Here is a 19,724-nt window from a genome sequence, read left to right as displayed (position 1 = left end):
AAGTTCAATGTCAAAAAAACTGGAATCCTAATAGGCTATTTCTGTTATAGAAAACAATACACAAGAATGCATAAAAACACTTATTTCTGAGTCTCCCATTATTTCAGATAATAGAAGATTTACTTGTTGTATCATCAACAGCTTGAAAAAGAAAGAGACCCTACTATTCATCTAGCTACATATATTAAATTGTTTCTTGACATGTTAATAATTATATCATTTTTCTAGTAAAAACAATGCACAATATTGATTAGTGATCCCTGTACACCTTCCCCTTAATTCAAACTCAACTAAAATTTGTCACCCCACTTTATAGTACAAATCAGAAGCCTTGCCTATTTCATTTATACCATGAAAACAAATGTAAATCCTTGATGAAACATAGTTGCACTAACTTAATATATAATGACTTACTTGAAATGATCCTGAAGAGCCACATTTAAGTCAAATGAATCACCTCGATCTGCAAATCCTATACCAACAAAGGCTGAATGGCCTGAAAATTACCATGTGTACATGATTACCATAGAAGATTGTTTCAAGTTATCTTTTAATATATGTCAAAATGAAAGAGCTTCACAATTTCCAGTGTATTATATTCATTCTTTTCAAGATTAAACTGTCTTGTTCATCTACTTGTTACTATTACAGAGTAATATAAACTCTGCATTGAAAATTTTGTATAAAATAGCTGTGGCACCAGTTAATTTTACAATTGACAAAAAACCACTGAAAATTTGCAATAAAAGCTGTACCAGAAAAATCATAAGTTGAGAATATGTTTTTTTACCCATAGTTAGAAATAGTTTTAATTTTCCTATAAAAGTATCAAAATTTCAGAAATTACTTTTACAGGTGTAAGCAACAGCTCCGATTATTAAATATTTTACAAGAAAGCTAAAACTAAATTGGAAAGTGTTTAAGAGAGAAAAAGATACTTGTACACACTTCAGTAATTAAAACATGCATGCTTTATAACAGTAAGTATGAGACATTTTCTGAAATATCAATTTAATAAGTGTGGCAAAATGAAGCAATAAAAACAACTGTAATCCTTCACTGACTACAGTAGATGTTTTTGTGTTATATAAGAAGAAATGGTCAGTCAACTCAACCTCATTGATGATTTCAACTTATGGTATGTTATTTACCCATATTTGGCAGTTGAATCATGAACAGAAAAAAAGTAACTGACCACTGAGTCTTAACTACTTACGCACAATAAAAAACATCAATATCTCTGTTACTTGATCTGTTAATTTCAAAAATGGTTAATAATTTGTCAAAAATAACAAAAAATTAGTTTAAATTACAGTGATGTTCCTAGGTTTGAGATCTTAAAGGACCCACGTCCCTTTGCATCAAATTAAGGGGACACAGTGGAGATTTTGAAGGACACTCTTGACACTTTGATTTTTTCATATTGAAAAGTTTTATTAATGATGAACAATATTTAAGTGATGAAATAGGATTGTATAAGCATTGACTGTCTAGTTACTTTCACATTAAACAATTGATTGTCACAATTCTACAACATTTTAAGTTTCCAAAGTGAATATTAAATAATCGTTATGGATGTAAATTAGTTGTGCTCAAACTAGAATGTCATAGGTGGGAACTTCACTAGTGCACTAATATTAACATCATAAGAAGAAGTTCAGAGGTTCTCTTGGTTTATATTACAACAGTAGTTTTGTGTGTATTTAATTGGTCATCAGTAACATAAATCACACTACAAATGTTTTTATCTTTTATTAAGTTTTTTGTGCATAAACATACAGTAATGAGCCTAAAAATAGCACAAATATATGTAAAAATAATCATGCACCTGGATATGGTCAGAGTGGCTGGCACTTCATGTAATAAAACAAACCTTTAGTCTCTTTTTGGCTCTAGTAAAATTCCATGCTAGTGGTCATTTGATTACTTAGAAGTGAAATGAATGTATTCATGCTTATTACTTAAAACATACAAGCCAGAAATACTTGTTTTGTAAAACATAGACCTACTTATGGAAATTTGCATCTGACAGTCAAAATTGCAGGCACACCACTAAGTCCATAATGTGCTGTTTCAATGTATATACACACATAAAAAACACAGTATGCCTGCAAATTCCATGTCCTCACAATAACACTAAACTAGATGTAACATTAATATCGGAACTCACTTTAACATTCATGCAAAGCTAGGATACAAGGCAAAATTAACAACAAATAAACAATATACTTTCCCCAATCTCAGTTTAACCATGAGATTTTTGGTCATCTTGATCTTTTAATGCAGGACTAAGATAGTAAAATTACCAACTTATGTGTGATCATGGTCTACCTAAATCTAATGCATAAAAATGACCAACAGCCTTTGGCAACATTTCAACCACAAATGACTGTAATATTTAAACTTAATGTGCAACTGTTGACAGACAGAAACTTTCCCAACATAGTAAATAATAAACTACAGCAAAATTGGTGAGATTGCTTTCTGCTTGAATTCTGAAGAATAAAAATAGATGACTAAACATTAAATGGTTGAATAATTAACCTCTAAGATATCTTGATCACAGATGATGCCATCTATTTTCTCAATCATATCAACCTCTTGGACCCGAAAACTAACATCTCACTTAAATATGCTACAGGTATACAAATAAAAAACAATCTGACCACATACTGTAACTGCAACTGTGACCCATTTCCTCTCTAAGAGATTTAAAACTTAAACTAATAATAAAACACAATTATTATGTATATGTACACAAACACCAACAACCATCACTACCTAGGCAACATAAATGTATTTTAGCCATTTTGTGACAGAAACAGACAAACAAACAACAAAAAATTGTGTGAGTAATATCAAAGAATTACCATACATTCATTTGAATGGGAAGTAACTTAGATGAAATAGGAGTACAGGGCAACTTCTTTTGTGTGATATAAGTATAATATCCATTTTTTACACATAATTTCTTAGTGTTTAAAAGTGTGTAAATTCTTTTTAACATTTACCACACAAGCCAGCCTGGTATCTTGATGTGGATCCAAAAATATGAGTCATTATGGAAATGTTTGGGTTGGTTGGATTAGACGAAAACAAGATGTTTGGCACTATTTTCGAAGTCTAGGTTGCTGGACCAGACCTGAGGCCTGATCCAAAACCATGAAAGCCAATATGGAGAAATTAACTTGTAAAATGTAAAATAAAACAATGCAGCGAAGAAACATGCTTGAAATGTTCTAGATGTGGTTTTGAATGTGATGGTTTAAATGTAGAGAAGAACTTATTTGAAGATATCTCAGCAAAACATTATGAACTAGACACAGTAGTATTGTTATCCTTAAGAAGGGGGATTGGAATCACGTATAAGAAATCATTATTTTCAATATGTTCTGAAACTAATGGCACAGTAAAGCCTAAAGATGCAGTGTTAAAGTTGAAATGGATGCATGATACATTACAAGATGTCTTCCCTAGTGATTCTCATTTTAAAAATGCCATTTCTGCAATGAAGAGTAAAGAAAGGTGGTATAATGCCCAGTATGGTACCCAGTGTTGTAGGTCTCAAGACCACCCTTCAGGAAGTCTTGGACCATTTGGGTCTTGATGTCTTACAGGTCTTGAAAACGAGACCAGCTAAATTTCAAAGTTTTTCCATTATTTAGACCAATCCAGGATTATTAAGAGGGAAATATTGATTACACGGCAGTCCATACAAGGTGCGGTATAGCATCAAAGATGTTTTACTAGTAAAACCCCTTGGTAGTTTTTACTACACCTTTGTAATGATGTTTATAGCACCTCCCTTGTTTTTGCTTATGTCATCAACTGCCATATTACCTGTAAGTCAATCCACAGATATAACATGCACTATTGAAAAGTAATTGCTACTATACATTGCATTATGCATATGCTGGGCTGGAAGGTGTTAGAATCTTAAAATTGAATTGCACAAAATGGCCACACACACACTTATACAAAACAACTTATAATAAATTAGAGATAATTTGTTGAAAAAAGGTAAGGTTGTGCTCCCCTCCCACTACATGAAGATTATTACTTTAAATGTTGGAAACTTTTATGAGCTAGTTACACAAATCTTCTCTTACAATGAAAAAGAATGTACACGTTTCATAATGTAGTAGAACAATTTTGGAATGGAAGGACTTTTTTTTCACAGCTGCATTCACCCATTAACTAAAAGTAACTTTACTAAATACAGGACAGGCCAAATAAAATCTCAGTAAAAGAAACAAATTCACAAGTAATTTAGCAAGTCTTTCTTCATAAATCAAACTGTATGTGTGTGTGTGTGTGGTAATAATATAAATATGCAATTACAAAATGAGAACTAAATATCCCCACATGTAGGTGGGTGAAAGTTAACATTTTCTTGCACTGAAAATATATTTCTGATAGATATCTACCTTCTCTCACATAATAGCTTTTCATGACTTATGCTGCCCTCTATGTGAAATTTTTGCTCATTACTAGCTTTGATGCTCCCACCTACCCTCACGTATTTACATGTGGTATAGCTGCAGTGTAGCATGCAAATAACCCTCCACCAATAGAAGTGCAACATACCCTCCTAGTGCAGCTGACTCCCTCTATACTGTAGAGCACTATCATTGCTTTGAGATTAGGCAAAAAAGACAAACCAGAAGTAGGGAGGATGGGTGGGAAATGTGAAAAGAGGTAAGTATCTATCAGAAATACCTTTTTAGTGTACAAAAATGTTAACTTCTGATACAATATCTTATCTCCTCTCACATAATAGCTAGAATCTCACATTGAAATGGTGGCTGGACCAGTAGAAAAGTTACCTTGATGAGCCCTCTTTGAAAGGCACCCGAAGAGAACCCATGGAGTGTGATACCTTAATGTATGGGGTCACACTCATGGGAGACTGCACCCCACCTGTACCAGGTATATTTTTCACCTGTTGTAATAATGTGTTGCTAAACTGTGTGGAAAGGACACATGTCCAATTTGTAATTGGACATGCTAAATGGTATAGAGTGGCTAGGACATGACAGATCGTATTCAGTGGGTCAACTCCAGTCTAAAATCAAGTATTTATCTTCAGATCTTTGGTAGGAGGAGGGTCCTAACCATCTTCACCTTCCACCATTCCAGACAGGCACATGTATGCATACCCTGTACACAACCAATACCAGGCCACCCGGAAATCTGACATCTGAGTAACAGTAGGAAGTGGGAATGCAATGTGGTGGATCAACTCCAGTCCAAAACCAGATGATGCTGGAAATGTTTCTTTCATTTCCACGGTAGGAGGAAGGATGCTATCAACCACATGTGTGAGGACTTACATTGTCTGATCCTATGCCAATCCAACACCAGACTGCCCAAGAACCAATATCCAGGCAGCAGTACGATGAGGGAAAGCCAGCTGGAGGGGTGAATTGAATGTGGTGGGTTCATCCAGTCCAAAACCAGGCAGCATTAGGTTTTTTTTTCTGGTCTGCAGTAGGAGGAAAATACTCATCATCTAAACCAACAGAATACCACAGCCCTACTCTTGAATGAGTGGAATTGATCACACTCAGGAGGAAGCCTCCATTGTCCACCACCCCAGCAACTAGGAACTGGTAAGTGGCAAGGACCCCCATACTCTACTGGAAGAGTGGAGAACAACATGGTGGAGAGTCCGAAGGAATGCAATACTGTAAGACAGTGCAACGAGTGACCATAAAAACCTTACTTTGAAAACCAGGCTGATCCCGATTTATTCAACCAGGGTTGGAGGAATGGGCAGTTATCCCAACACTGCTTTACTCATAATAATCCATGAGCTGATACAGTCTGGTTTGGGCTTTATTTATGAAACAAGACACCATGAGGAAACCTCTGGGGTCTTTTGAACACCTCATCTCATCAGTGAGCATTGTTGACCTAATGGCCATATGGTCTTGTTTTATGTTGAAGTATACCTGGACAGGCATCACTTGCCACATAGAAGGATCCAAAAAATGATAAAAGTGCCATAAAAAAATGGTAAGAAATAAAAAGAAAGAACTTACCCTCCCAGAGTTGAAATGAGGGGTGGAGGATCGCAATAGGTGACAAATGATAGTCAGATGAGAAGGAGATGGCCAAATGATACAAGTAGTAGGCTATAGAAGTGTGAAGCATGGTCTGTATGCTATCCTGTACAACCTCCTCTAATGGGCACCCAGGAAGAAAGTGAGATGATGTATTTGGTGGGAGGAGACTTGGAAAATGCAATGGGAATCCTCAGATAATGATGAAAAAACAAGCCAAATTAATTTGTAAATACATCCAGTAATGGGGACAGGAGCAAGATTATGGGTAGAAGAAGTATTCCATGGTATAAATGGGTGGGAAGTAGTGCAGGTAACATAACAATGTAGAGCATGTACTGGACAAAGAAGATGATCAGGATCACCATGAAAATACAAATGAGAAACGCACTGCTGATGTTTTGGGGAAACACTATGACCTGGTTAAACAAAAACATAGGTATGGTGATAAAGGATAAGGGGAGACATCAAAATCAAAGATATCTGACTTACTTTATCCACATGCAAAAAGGAGCAAGAAATAAGTTTTTAGTGAAAGGTAGTACAATAAGGAAGTGGCTACAGGTTTAAATGGAGGAAGAGTTAGAAGCATGAAGAGCCACATTGAGATTTCAGTCAGGCAAGAGTATCAGATGAGGTGGACAAATCAAATGAAAGGTGCAAAACAGTAAAGAAAAGATGGGAAAGGAAAAAATGTGATGTGAGAGGGAGAAAATAATGGTATTAGATAAGGCCACCCTATAGTCTGCCATGGTTGATACTGATAAAAAAACTACTGCCAAAAAGCCAAGTAAAGAAATCTGAAAGGTGAGGTACACTAGGGTGAGAAACCATTTCGCAGAAACCAATGCCAGAAAATATGCTATTTCCTCTGGTAGACATTCAAGGAAGAAGGGCGAACTGAAGGAGACAGAAGGGAGGCTACCTGTGTACAAAGTCCAGATTTTCTCGCAAGGGATTGGGCAAAATCCATGTATGAAGCTGTAGTGTGGTGAGAGCAGGAAATTGGCAGACTAAGGTTGATGAAGGAGTGGTCAACAAAAATGGAAGAGGTAAGGGAGGGGACAATTGAAAGAGGGGCATAATCAGAAACCATATATAAGCAGGCCAGAATGAGGTGATTAAAAGGACTTGACACAGAGTGGTTTAGATCAGAGAGAGAGCACAGAGAAGAAGACAGATAGGAGAATAGGAATAAAGGCATAATAGGCATAAATGACTGGTCCAATCCTGACTAAAGGCATCTGCTGCCAAAGCTAAAGGATGTAGAACCTCAGACCAGAAAAGAGGCAGTTTGGTATTGAGATGGGTGGCAAATATGTCCAGAAGAGGAGTACCAAAGTGGGAGCATAATCACTGAAACATTTGGGAAGCAAGAGACAACTCTGTAAGAAGAATCTCATTGAGACAAGATAATCGATCTTATACAAGATTCAGAGCACCAGGGACATGACAAAAAAGAAGGTGGACTTGCTGAGACTGGGCCCAGAAAATGAAATCCAATGTTTGAAAGCCAAGTGAATGTGAATGGGTGCCTCCTTGCAGATTGATGTAAGAGACAATTGTAAAATTGTTGGAATGGATCATGATCAACTAGCCCCTTATGGAAGATAGTAAATGATCTAAGGCCTGACAAACTGCAATAAGTTCCAAAAGGTTGATGTGGATGGAAGTTTCGACCAGTGTCCAATTACCAGCGATCTCCTGAGAATCCATATATGTTACCCATTCTGTAAGAGAAGCATCTGTGAACAGTTGCAAATCAAGATGGGGAGAAAACAGAGGAAGGCCAGCCAAGATGTTGTATCTGTTTAGCCACTAGACAAAGTCTATTTCTGGGGAAGGAGGGAGGAGGATGGTGGAATCTAAGGTATCCTGAACAAGAATGTATTGAACATGCAACACCCATTGAAAACCATATATGTATGTATGACACCAGGGTATAAGGGCTTCCATGGATGCTGAGTTCCCTAAAAGAGATAGAACCTTGTGTGCAGGGGCAGGAAGAGAGGATTTGGCTTTGGAAACCAAGATCTCCATTGACCTCAAATGAAGAGGAGAATGTTGGGCCCTTCTGAGGAAGGTGTTGAAAAACAACCCCAAAAGGACCAGATACCAGAGAAGCCATTCCTCACGAGCCACAACCTGTAGGAGGAAAAATATATATATGAGTGAGAGAGGCATGTTGGGACAAAGCTAAAAGGAGTCAGTCATCCATATAATGATGATGGAACAGCAAACAGTGGTTGTGAAGATGGCAGTCAAAGGCTCTGATCACATGACAGAAGATGTAAGCCACCAATGCCAGACCAAAAGGTAGAGCATGGAATTAGAAAACTCAAACTCTGTGAACAAAATAAAGGGAATGTATGGAGGCTGGAGAGATAGTGATATAAAGGTATGTATCCAAAACTTGGACCTTCGTAATCCAGAAACCCTGAGTGAACACCCACCAAAGAGTGAGGAAAGACTCTTTGGTGAACAGACGGAAGTCAATGAAGTGGTTGAGGTTGGATAGATTTATGACAGGTTGCCAATCCCCAGTCTTTTTTGGGAACCACAAACAACTAGGAGCAGAACCCTGGAAAAAGATGATGTACTTGTTTAATAGCATAAAATATCTTGAACTGCTTCCAAGAGATGGTATGAAATGAGAGGAGGGTAGAAAAATGAAGGGAGGGTCCTTCTGATAGAACTTAAAGAACCCAGGAATCTGTGGTGAATGAATGCCACTGATGCACAAACCTGGTCAACCATGCCCTGATAGTTCCAGAATTTACGTGATAGTTACCGATGCAACTGGCATTGGAAAACATGGTTACAAGCAATTTGGCAGCTCACCACTGAAACCCAGAAAAAAGTTGCTGGAAGAGGGGAGAAAGCCAGGGGGGGTGAAACATAGGAATTGAAGCATGAAAGGGTTGGGAAAGATGAGTAACCTAAGAGGAAAGGATGGATTCCAACAACAAAAAAGCCATGTATGAAGAGCATAGGCCGAGGAAGATAAGCAGAGAAGGGTACATGTATCCAACGAAAACCTATCAGGGGAATGGTGGATAGTCTCGGAAAGGAAGTGAATGGAGAAAAGATATCAGGATTATGGTATGGGTATACTGAGGATGTGAAAATTAGGCTGGGGAAATCTCAATATAGTCTGTGAATCAGACCCCCACACATGAATCAGACTCCAAGGTCTGAGAGTCCAAATATATGGAAAATCCAACCTGTAATAAGCCAAAGAACAGGAGTCAGATAAACGTGGAAGATGAGGCATGCTGGCAACTAAATGTAATTGGGCTAAAAATCGATCAGCAGAGATTTAAATATTAGGAGATGGGAAGGAGAGACAAAATAATTGAAAGGTTATTGTCCAGTAATAAAAACAAAGAATAAAGAACCCAACCATGTAAACTTAACTAATTAAGGATGGTAACAGCAGAGAAATAAAGTATAAGATACAAAATAAATAAAAACAATAACATATAATAAAAAATAAAAATGATTATGTTTCCTAAACACATGAAATCAAAAGCAACCAATTCTCTTCCCGAGAATATAAAAGGTAAAGAAAGGTGCAAAAGGAAAGCCACCATGTAAGCTATCATATAAAAAAATTAATTAAAACACTATACATTTATGAAAAATTTCTTAAGTATGAACAGACAAAAGTAACCTTAAGTCACCTAGTTGTTGTTGGTCTTTTCTGTTCCATTTTACTTGTTTCAGACAGAAAATAAAGCTAAACAGAAAATAATATCATATCTGTTTTTAAGGCAATAGAACTAAAAGAATTAAGTGAAAAAAGGAATGCTAGATTGGGAGATAAAGTATGTGATAACATTTCCAAATCACCCTTGAATGTGACCAATAACAGTTAAGGTGACAGAAGGTCAACAATAATGATTGGAGTCAGCTTGAATGGGTAATGAAGAAAAACTTTAATATAAGTTTATCATAACAGCAAATGTACAACGTTTCGTCATCATCAGGTACATTCATTACCTATTCAAGCTGTCTCCAACCATTATTAGTCTCAAAGTGGGTTCCTCGTCATTGAATAAGAAGGTCAACAAGTTCATGAAAGTATTACTAATTTTTTTTTTCAATAAAACACCTTTACCCAAGTCTGAGTTAAAAGTATAATACACTAATTGGTACTTCAATTGACAATTATAAGACTTTTGTCAATACTTTAAATCCTACTGACATTAATGCTTTGCCATGTTATTGTTTTAATAACAATGGGTCTGATGTTTTTCAACAAAAAGTCATAATAGATTACCTTAAAATTTTGGAAAAAGGCTCTAAGTTCAGATTTCCTAGGAATATAAACAAATTTACTATTCTCAAATCACTAAAAAGAAGTATATATGAATATATTCTGAAAATCAGTATAAAAAACTTTTCACCCACCAAGATACTTCTATGAAGAAAAGCATTTACTTCTTATGTTTTTTAAAAATAAAATCAATGCCTTAAACATTTTTGTCTACAAACCTGACCCTTCATGTCACTTTTCCAAGCAAAAAATTTCAAAAGCTCAAGAAAAATGTGTAATAACCCTTGTAAATAAAACTAGATGCAATTTTGCATTTATCTGTAAAATGTTGTGTTCTTTCTATCTTAAAATAAATCAACACTAACACCAATTTTGCTATAAGCAAAATCAATAATAATTCTATTTCAAACAATTTATGTAAAAATACTAAAAAAAGGAAAGTTCTATTTTATCATAACTGTCGAGACATTCCTTTTCTTTATGCTATCCAGAAACTGCATAAAACTCTTACTAAATTCAGACTTATTATCAGCTCATTAAAAACAGTTATCAAACAACTTGGTCTGCAACTTAATCAAATCTTAATTGTCTTAGCTAATACTATTGAAATCAGTATAGATAATTCTTCTAATAAAGGTTATTGGATCATTAATAATAATAAAAAGATACTATACTGCCTTAATAATTTCCATATTATTAACAACTTTTTGCTTATTTATTTTGATTTTACTGCTCACTTTAATAAAAGACCCATAATTGATCTTACAAAAGTCTTTAACTTTCTTTTTGATCTTTGTCTTGATAATACCTGTAAAATTTCCCACTGACTTTTAACTAGGGAAGTTACAAGAATTTCTTCAGTTACTGTACGTTTAATAATTGCATTGAATTTAACCATAATATTTATAAACAATAAATATGAATTCTGATGGCCTCTAACTACTCATCAAACATAGCTAATATGCATCTTTTTTTCATTATTATGAGCATTTATTCATCTCACAATCACCAAATGTGGATCAGAATCACTTTACTTTTCAATACGTAGACAATCTAATTTCTTTGAACAATCCAGGCTTTGAGCTAATTATCTCTACCATTTATCCTGTGGAAATAGAACTTGAAATGACTAATGAAATGACAATTTCTTGTCATTTTCTTGAGCAAGATATCTGATTTACTAATGACAATTTGAGCTCAAATGTTTATGCTAAAATTAATGTCTTCAACTTTCATGTATATGGTTTTCCTTTTGTTAAAAGTATAATCCCTAGTACCTTAATCAAAGATGTAATTATTTTACAACTGCAAAGTTAATGCTTGTTTGTAATAAATCTGAATAATTTTTATCCCATGTTAAACTATGAGCTGAAAAACTGACTTTTGATGGTTATGGCTTTCCCACTATAATTAAAAGATACAGATTATTTTTCAATAAAAATAACATTACACTAAATAAATATAGTTCGAATTCCATTATAAAATTATGATTTTCACCTGTAAAGGGAGTTATTCCAGCTCTTCAACTTACTGATCTTCTGTTACCCTTATGGGCATTGGTCACATTCAAGGACAGTTTGGACATGTTATCACATGACTATATTTCCTAGTCTAGCATTTCTGTTTCCTTTTATTCTTTCAGTTAGGCTGTAGCCTTAAGAACAGGTGTGATCTTATTCCCTGCTTATCTTTGTTTTAAATTAATTAACTTACTTATTTTACTTTCTAATGCAAGTAATATGGGACAGGAAAGACCAACTACTAAATGACTGAAGGTTATTCCAGTCTGCTTATACTTATTAAATGTTTCTAAAATTTAGTGTTTTAATTAACTTTCTTCCTATGACAACTGACATGGTTCCCCTCCTTTGCTACCTTCTTTTCATTTCACATTCAAGGGAGGAGGATAAACTTCTTTTGATTATGTATGGTTGGAGAACATAATCCTCTTCGTTTAGTTAATCCTTTTTATTTATTTTTTATCTTCCATTTATTTTACCTTTCCTATCTTATACAGTACTTCTCTGTTATTGGTATTCTGAATTATTTAGGTATACACCTATGGTTGGGTTTTTTATTCTTTATTTGATATTATTACCACACAACTGCCTTCCCATAATTGGCTGCAGACAGTGAATGTGTAGTTTGATACATGACATGTCGGGTTCAAGCACCTGAACTGGGCCCTCTGAGTATTTCAGATGTGTTCATCTGTTATTCCACAGCAGACACTTACCCATGTTGGTGTATAACTGAAAAGATAGACTAACTTCAACACTATTTTAATGTTAGTATGCAGTTAAGCACTGCTCATAACCAAACAGGTTTTAGCCATATATTTTTGGTGTGTCTTGTCTTTGTGCATTTTTAATACATTAAGTATTTATATATATATATATATATATATATATATATGTACGTGTGTGTGTGTTCATCCAATAAATTTAACAGTACATATGCTCAGTGTCCACCACCACTGTAAATGCAAGTATTACATAAAATTAATTATAAAATGCCACATAATACAACAGAATCAGTAAACTTAATATCTTTATTTAGACGTCTGTTATTGCCGACTCTCAATAGAACTTAAGTTTTGGAAGGAAAAAAGTGTGTGTGTGTGTGTGTGTGTGTATACTAGCAGAAATGGCACCCTATGGGCAGCTGTTTGTTCTAGTTCCTATTTAAGGCATTGTTGGGCATTTGGCCCAATTACTGTAGTATGACAATCTCAATCAGTAGAATATAAGTAAACATTTTGAACATCTTATTACTGACTAAAGAACTTTTAGATATGCAGCTTTGCAAGTTTTCTTATCTTCCTTTTTTGTGAGTATGAACATGTTTGTCAGGTGATCCAGTTCTTATAATGCCACATATATCATACCATGTTTGAAAGCCTCATTCTGGTTTAAAAAAAGAGACCCAACTGTAATGAAACTTTGTTTGGAACTTCCTCTATACGATGTTGAAAAAATTGTGCGAAGTTTCATCCAAGCTGGACTTAAACTGTGGGAAGAGTTTTGCAGACAGACATAAGACAGTAAAAATTAATATTAATGTGAACTTAGCTTAAAAGAACTAGAAAATTTAGTGAATTTTGTATGCATAAATCAGTGGTCTATTGTTCGGTTACAGTATTACAATCATGAACATGAGAAAATTAAGCTCTATCTAAGTTTACAGTGAGTGGTTGAAAAACTTTTCTTTTTATCTTCAAACACATACCAGCATCATCCTGAATCCGTAGCACAAAGTAACGACTGGAATCCAGCACAGTTTCTACTGCAATGCCTGGGTACTTGTCAACTGGACATTTGGCAAATAGTTCTCCTAAAAGGAAACTGTTACCTGAGTATTCTCCACAAACAATATGAAAGTTTGATAGTTTGGTTTTAGACATCTAATAATCCACTTAAAATTAAAGAAATATGAAAGTTTAGATTATTGATAAAAATACTGTATTAAATGGCCATGTTATTTAAATGTTTTTCAAAACAAAGTTTTTAAAATTATGTATAACTTTATCTATAGGAAATTACTTTCAGAATGACAAACATTAATCAGAATAAACAGATAAGTATATCAAAAAAAATAATAAAATACATGAAATGGCCATTTAAATTGTATGAAGATTAAAATACTTCTCAGTTTTAATTGTATCATCTTTTTAATTTTATAGTTCCAGTCTTCTTGTTCACAGTTAACTGATTTAGACACATACATGTAAAATAAGCTTAAACCAAGTGTCACTTTATTTATTTATATAATCCACATTTCAATTTTTTTTTTACATTTTTAGAAGTAAAAAAAAATACAAACAAGTACTTACCTCAAAATTACAAAAAGCCTTTCCTTGTTGAGTTACTTTCATGCAATCAACAAACATGACTAAAGTTCGGTATGTTCTTGACACAATGTGTTGACTTACCTATAGCTCTCCACTCTCCCACTGTCCATGGGACTTATTGCACTTGCATCAGGAGAACATACATAAGCTTTGCTTTCCCACCAGAATTCAGACTTCCTAGTTGCATTCACAGAGGTATATGTAACATGCAAGATTCCAAACTTGACAAATCCATTTAAACACGAGTGCATGGTGATACTTGGGTTCCCACACACAGTTAATGTGGACTCAAGTGTTAACAATGCAAGGAACACAGAATAACTCACCTGCTAGAGATTCCACCTCACTTGAAATATCACAACCAGATGTAATATGATGTAAATCAAATTTTTAAGAATGTATTCAACTTCATCCACATGCTGGTCTATAGAATATCCTCTAAAAGATGTTACAATCAGGATGTTAATGACATTGCTAAATGGTGAATTTGAAGAGATGCAACCCATAGTTTAATTTTAAGGTGTTTTAAAACATTACAGTAAACAAAATGCATCAACTGCATAAGGCAGTTTGTTAATACAGCATGAGCCAGATGAAAGGAGCATGTTTCATCATAAAGTATAAATAAACAACCTTTTACTAGAATTCTTGAAAAATTCAGTAAATGCGAGATAAGAATAAATAGCCATAAAATGATATAGAAATGTTCCTCTGAATGAGAATCAATACCAATCAGAGCAGGTAGCACAACAAGTGACAAACAGAGGTTACCTTCTCTGACAGTTCAACCTGCAAGTAAAAAAGACTGATCTGGTTAAGTACAAGATCTTCCAGGAAAATCAAATACACGAAACATCAAGGGCATAAATATCAGAATGACTTCTGCTTGATTCAAGCAATAAAATAAAATATGATTTATGGGAAAGATGATAGAGAAAACAAGTCTCTATGGTTTCAAAAGTGGGAAGAGCCAAGAAACACAAAACCCATTTTGAATTATGTGCAGGAACTTCGGGTCATTAAGGTGAAAGACTTGAAAAAGTGATTGAACAATCGAGATAAAAGAGATTGGTGGTTTACATAACACTGGAAGGTAGCAGATAAGGCAGCTCTATAACCATCTATGGAAGAAGTTGATAAACCACAATCATAAAACAAATATATAAGGAAAGAAGCAATCTGTTGAGGATATGGAGACAAACAAGGTATATTCTTTAATGAACCAACTTAGAAAGTAGCCCAACAATATTGATAGATAGCCAGGATAGACTGCCAGCTAGAATAGACTAACAATCAAGCCTCCTAGGAAGAAAATCCAGCTTCTCGGAATGAAAAAAAAAACCACAAGAGCCACGACTTTTAGTCATATGTTTCTTAACAGCATGAAAGTAACTCAACAAGGAAATCTTTTGCATTTTAGATATAAATCTGCAATTCAACCTTTGGGGTCCAACCGAGTTCTGCTCTTAAGTTTCGTTGAAATTAGTAAAGCAGGTATCTTACAACAGTTTGTGACATCAAGACACCAGAAAATTGAACAATTCTATTATACGTAGCTCTGTTTAATATCATTTTGTGAATAGAAGGGTGGAGGTTGGGAGTTTTACCTTGCAGAATTTTTAGGGTGGTATTATTTCCACTTTAAGGTGGAATCTGAGTATTAAGGGTAACTCTTTCCACAACTGGCTGCAGATAGTGAAAGGCAGTGGGAGTTGAAACCTTGTGGATGTAAGCATTCAACTTCTAACCATTAACTGATTTTCAATAGCTACTGGATAGTTTGACATCAGCATCTGCATTTTGTCTGATAGATGGAATATCCCTGGTGCCTTTGGGTGTGACCATGGACATTATCCATTATAACTTAATGTTGATAACTAGGACTGATAATGGAAAGTAATGGTTTTAATTAATTTTAGTTCTCATGTAATGTTTGTTTCACATTAAGTTCATTATTGTTTTATAGTGCTGATTTAATTCCCTATTGACAATAGTATCAGAGCTACTTATTTATTCAGAAATTCAGAAATGTAGATAATACGGCTTATGAATTTTAGAATTATTTAATTATTTAAAGCACAGGCTACCATATTAAATTAACAGTATAGAAAGCTGGTACCAGGAGTTTTATCAATAAATGTTATCATTAAATTTCTTTAATTTTGAGCTGTATAGTTAGTTTATATTTGATCAAAAGTTTTTAACACATGTAACAGTATGTGTTAAGTAAGAATTGCTAAAACAACAGATATACACGTCTATAAATTGTAAGATATTTATATTGTGATGCACTGAATAAACTATGATTTCAGAATTAAATGTATATGTAATGTGAGATTCATGAACAGTTTGCAAACTATGGTAATAAAGAGGTGTGTGTTTTTTTTATTACATGAAAGTTATGCCATTACATGAGCTATACTTGTGCTTATATTTTACTGATGCACTTCTGGTGATCTAAATATACTATGACTCAGATTTTTGTGAATGCCACTTATTACTAATGAATTTGAGGCCCAAACTAGCTTCCTGCCATACTTTAGTATTTTATTTTAAATGCCAAAAGGCATATTTTTATAGATTACATAAAAGTGACATACATACAAATAAAATTGAAATGATACATTTCTTTTATACCAAAGCTGTTAGAGCATAGGCACTTTATTTTGAAGTGTAATTAATAAGATTATCAGAAAATCTAAATAATTTTGCTTAATCCGCAACTAACTTCCAAGCTTCTCAATCCATAAAAACTAAAATATAGTTACTGGCCATATGAAGGCATATAATAATGTATTTCCTTAAATTTGAAATAAAGTAATATCCTGATGTACATTTATTCTCTTTGTTAGGTCTCATAAGTTGAGCACTGTATTTCAATATTAAAAAAAATGTTAGAAATGTACAAACCAGAGTTTTTGTCTTCAATCTTTATGATACATTCTGATCCTTTTACTACAACACGAAGCCTTCCAGTAAAGTCTGGAGCATCCAACTTCCAATCTGTTGCCCTAGGTAAATAAAAGTGGTTTTTTTGGTAAGAAAAAATACACTAGTATATATATATTTCATTACAAATTGTTTTCACATTTTTATGAGCATGTTTTACATCAAACATAAACATTAATGCCAAAAACAAAAACATAAGTTATTATTCATAATTCTCAACTTCGTACAATACAAATACACAAAAAATAAAATCCTGAGCAACTCAAGAGTTTGGTTGATCAATCATTATTAAAACTGAAACTTGCTTCTAATATATCAGCATACATGTACAATGTATGCTGTAGGAGAGTCATTAGACTAGACAGTAACTAGAGTAATGGTGAAATAAATACTTTTCTGCATAAACATAACTGCAGGTAGAGGATACATTACATAACCTGATCAAATAGTAATTAGGAAAAAAAAGGGCTTAAAGAAAAATAAAATATACAAGAGTCTATAGTAATTTACTGCAGTCAGCCTTTCTATAAATTTTTTATAAACTTGTGGAAAATATAAATACTGAAAATATGCTCAAAGACAGTTTGATTTACTATCTACTTGATACTTTAGTGAGAAGATAAGATAGTGGTAAAATTGCATTAAGCTTAACAGTGTTGTCATTGGGCTTCTTGTATGTTATTTATTTATTCCCAAGCTACATTGGTTAAGAGTTAAGTGCTCACAGTTTGTTAGGTAGAAGAAAGGGTTTTATTTGGGAATTTGGGGCTTATATGTGCATTTAAGGAAGCTAGTAGTGAAGTTGTACAATTTGTATGTAAAGTTTGGAGGCTGAAATTGGAGGCTGTTCTAAATAGGGTAGGGTATGTAAAGGACACAGTGGCTAACAATGACTTTCAGAAAGTTAAAACAGTACTAATAGAGCTAATAGTAGTGGTTTTAATTATAATGAGCTGGTTCTATTAATTAATAGCCTTTAATTTGTGCAGGTGATGTACTTGAGGAGCGATGGATAACAAATGGGACAGATAGGGATAGGAATAAAAAACATAAGTTATTGTTATAACAACTTCTTTAGTATGGCATGTGGATTGAATAGTCTGTAGGGTAAATACAGAGAAAGTAATTAGATTATGCTATCCAGGAGCAAGGGTGAAGGATATAACTGACAGAGCAAGTGATATAGTAAAGAGTGTTAGCAATTATGCAGTCTTTAGGACACATAGAGGTTAATGCTGTAAGGAAGGGGAGGTCAGAGGAGCTTATTCTTAAGTACAAAGCATACAAAGAAAAGAACCATAATTACTTCATTCTGCCAGGGATACTGCCAAGACTTCGGTGTAGGGATGAAATTATAAGTAGGTCACTAGGGCTGAATACTAGGCTTAGGTTGATATGTAAGGAATAGCAGGATGGCTGATTGGATTTGTGGGATCAGTTCTGTGGAAAAATGGAGTTTTTTAGAATGACTGATTTACTTTGAAACAGGGTAGGAGCCGGCTTGCTTGCAAGAACTATTAACTCAACTGTAAGGCCAACTTTAAACTAGGACTAGACAGTGAAGATGGCCAGAATAATGAAAAAAAATATATACAAAGAAAGGTTTAGTGTGGTAACAAGGTACAAAGGTAGTTTCAATGGTAGGCTAAACTGTTATTATTTTAATGCTAGAAGTATAAGAAATAACACAGATGATTTTAGAGCATTGGTTCAAACAGAGGATTTTGATGTAATAGGAATAACTGAAACCTGGCTAAAGGTAAACAATTTTGATGACAGGATTTTTCTGGAATACATGGTTAAGTTGTTTAATGGGGGGGGGGGGGGGTAGAGTAATAAAAAGAGGGGGAGGAGTGGCTTTATGTGTAAAATGTGAGCTACAGCCTGTTTAAGTTGAGGATATCAAAGCTAAGAGCAATGAGATTGAATCTATTTGGGTTTCTGTTAGTAGTTAAAATGTGAGAAGTCATTTAGTTGAAAGTTGTTACAAACCACCAGGTAAAACTGGTGTAATTAATGAGAAACTCTACAGTGACATAAAGAATTAAACTGTTAATGAGGTTATAATTACGGGAGATTTTAATTTTAGGCATATAGATTGGTAAATGTTAGAGTAAACTCATAAGGAACAATGCTATTTTAGATTTATTGTTAACTTCTAATAAAAAAAATGATTGATAGGGTAGATATCAATGAACATCTAGGAGCAAGTGATAATTTCTCAATTAAATTTTATGTTTTGCTGTATATAGAGATAAGAAATAATGAGATTTTTGGTTCCAGCTTTCAAAAAACCAAATTTTGAAGAAATAAGACAAGATTTGGATTGAACAACCGAATTAGTTGGAGATATTGATCAAACGTGGAAAAAGTTTTTAAATAAATTCTTAAACCATAATTATAGGCATGTTCCTTATAGACAAGGGTGACTGCAAGAAAACAGGTTGGCTCACATAAGGTATAAAAGATAAAGTTAAAGAAAGCATTATACAAAATTTAAACTGACTGAAATTATGGGAGATTTAGAAGATTAAAGATCAAGAGAGTTGATCAACCACAAAATTAGGAAACCCAAAAACAT

General features: G+C 34.0%; 1 protein-coding gene across 1 annotated transcript in view; it reads right to left on the bottom strand.

Moving 5' to 3' along the window:
- LOC106463205 (NECAP-like protein CG9132) overlaps positions 1-19,724 on the bottom strand; it is a 59,076-nt gene that overhangs the window by 22,087 nt on the left and 17,265 nt on the right. The window contains exons 2-4 of the mRNA XM_013923201.2: positions 17,105-17,205; positions 13,573-13,677; positions 415-496 (exon numbers count right to left, since the gene is read on the bottom strand). Coding sequence (XP_013778655.1) covers positions 415-496; positions 13,573-13,677; positions 17,105-17,205 — 288 coding nt within the window. The remainder of the gene's footprint in view (positions 1-414; positions 497-13,572; positions 13,678-17,104; positions 17,206-19,724) is intronic.

This window comes from Limulus polyphemus, unplaced genomic scaffold (genome assembly GCF_000517525.1).
Source record: "Limulus polyphemus unplaced genomic scaffold, Limulus_polyphemus-2.1.2 Scaffold1347, whole genome shotgun sequence".
NCBI lineage: Eukaryota > Metazoa > Arthropoda > Merostomata > Xiphosura > Limulidae > Limulus > Limulus polyphemus.
Note: the sequence above shows the minus strand (reverse complement) of the source record. Positions and strands in the feature narration are given on the sequence as shown.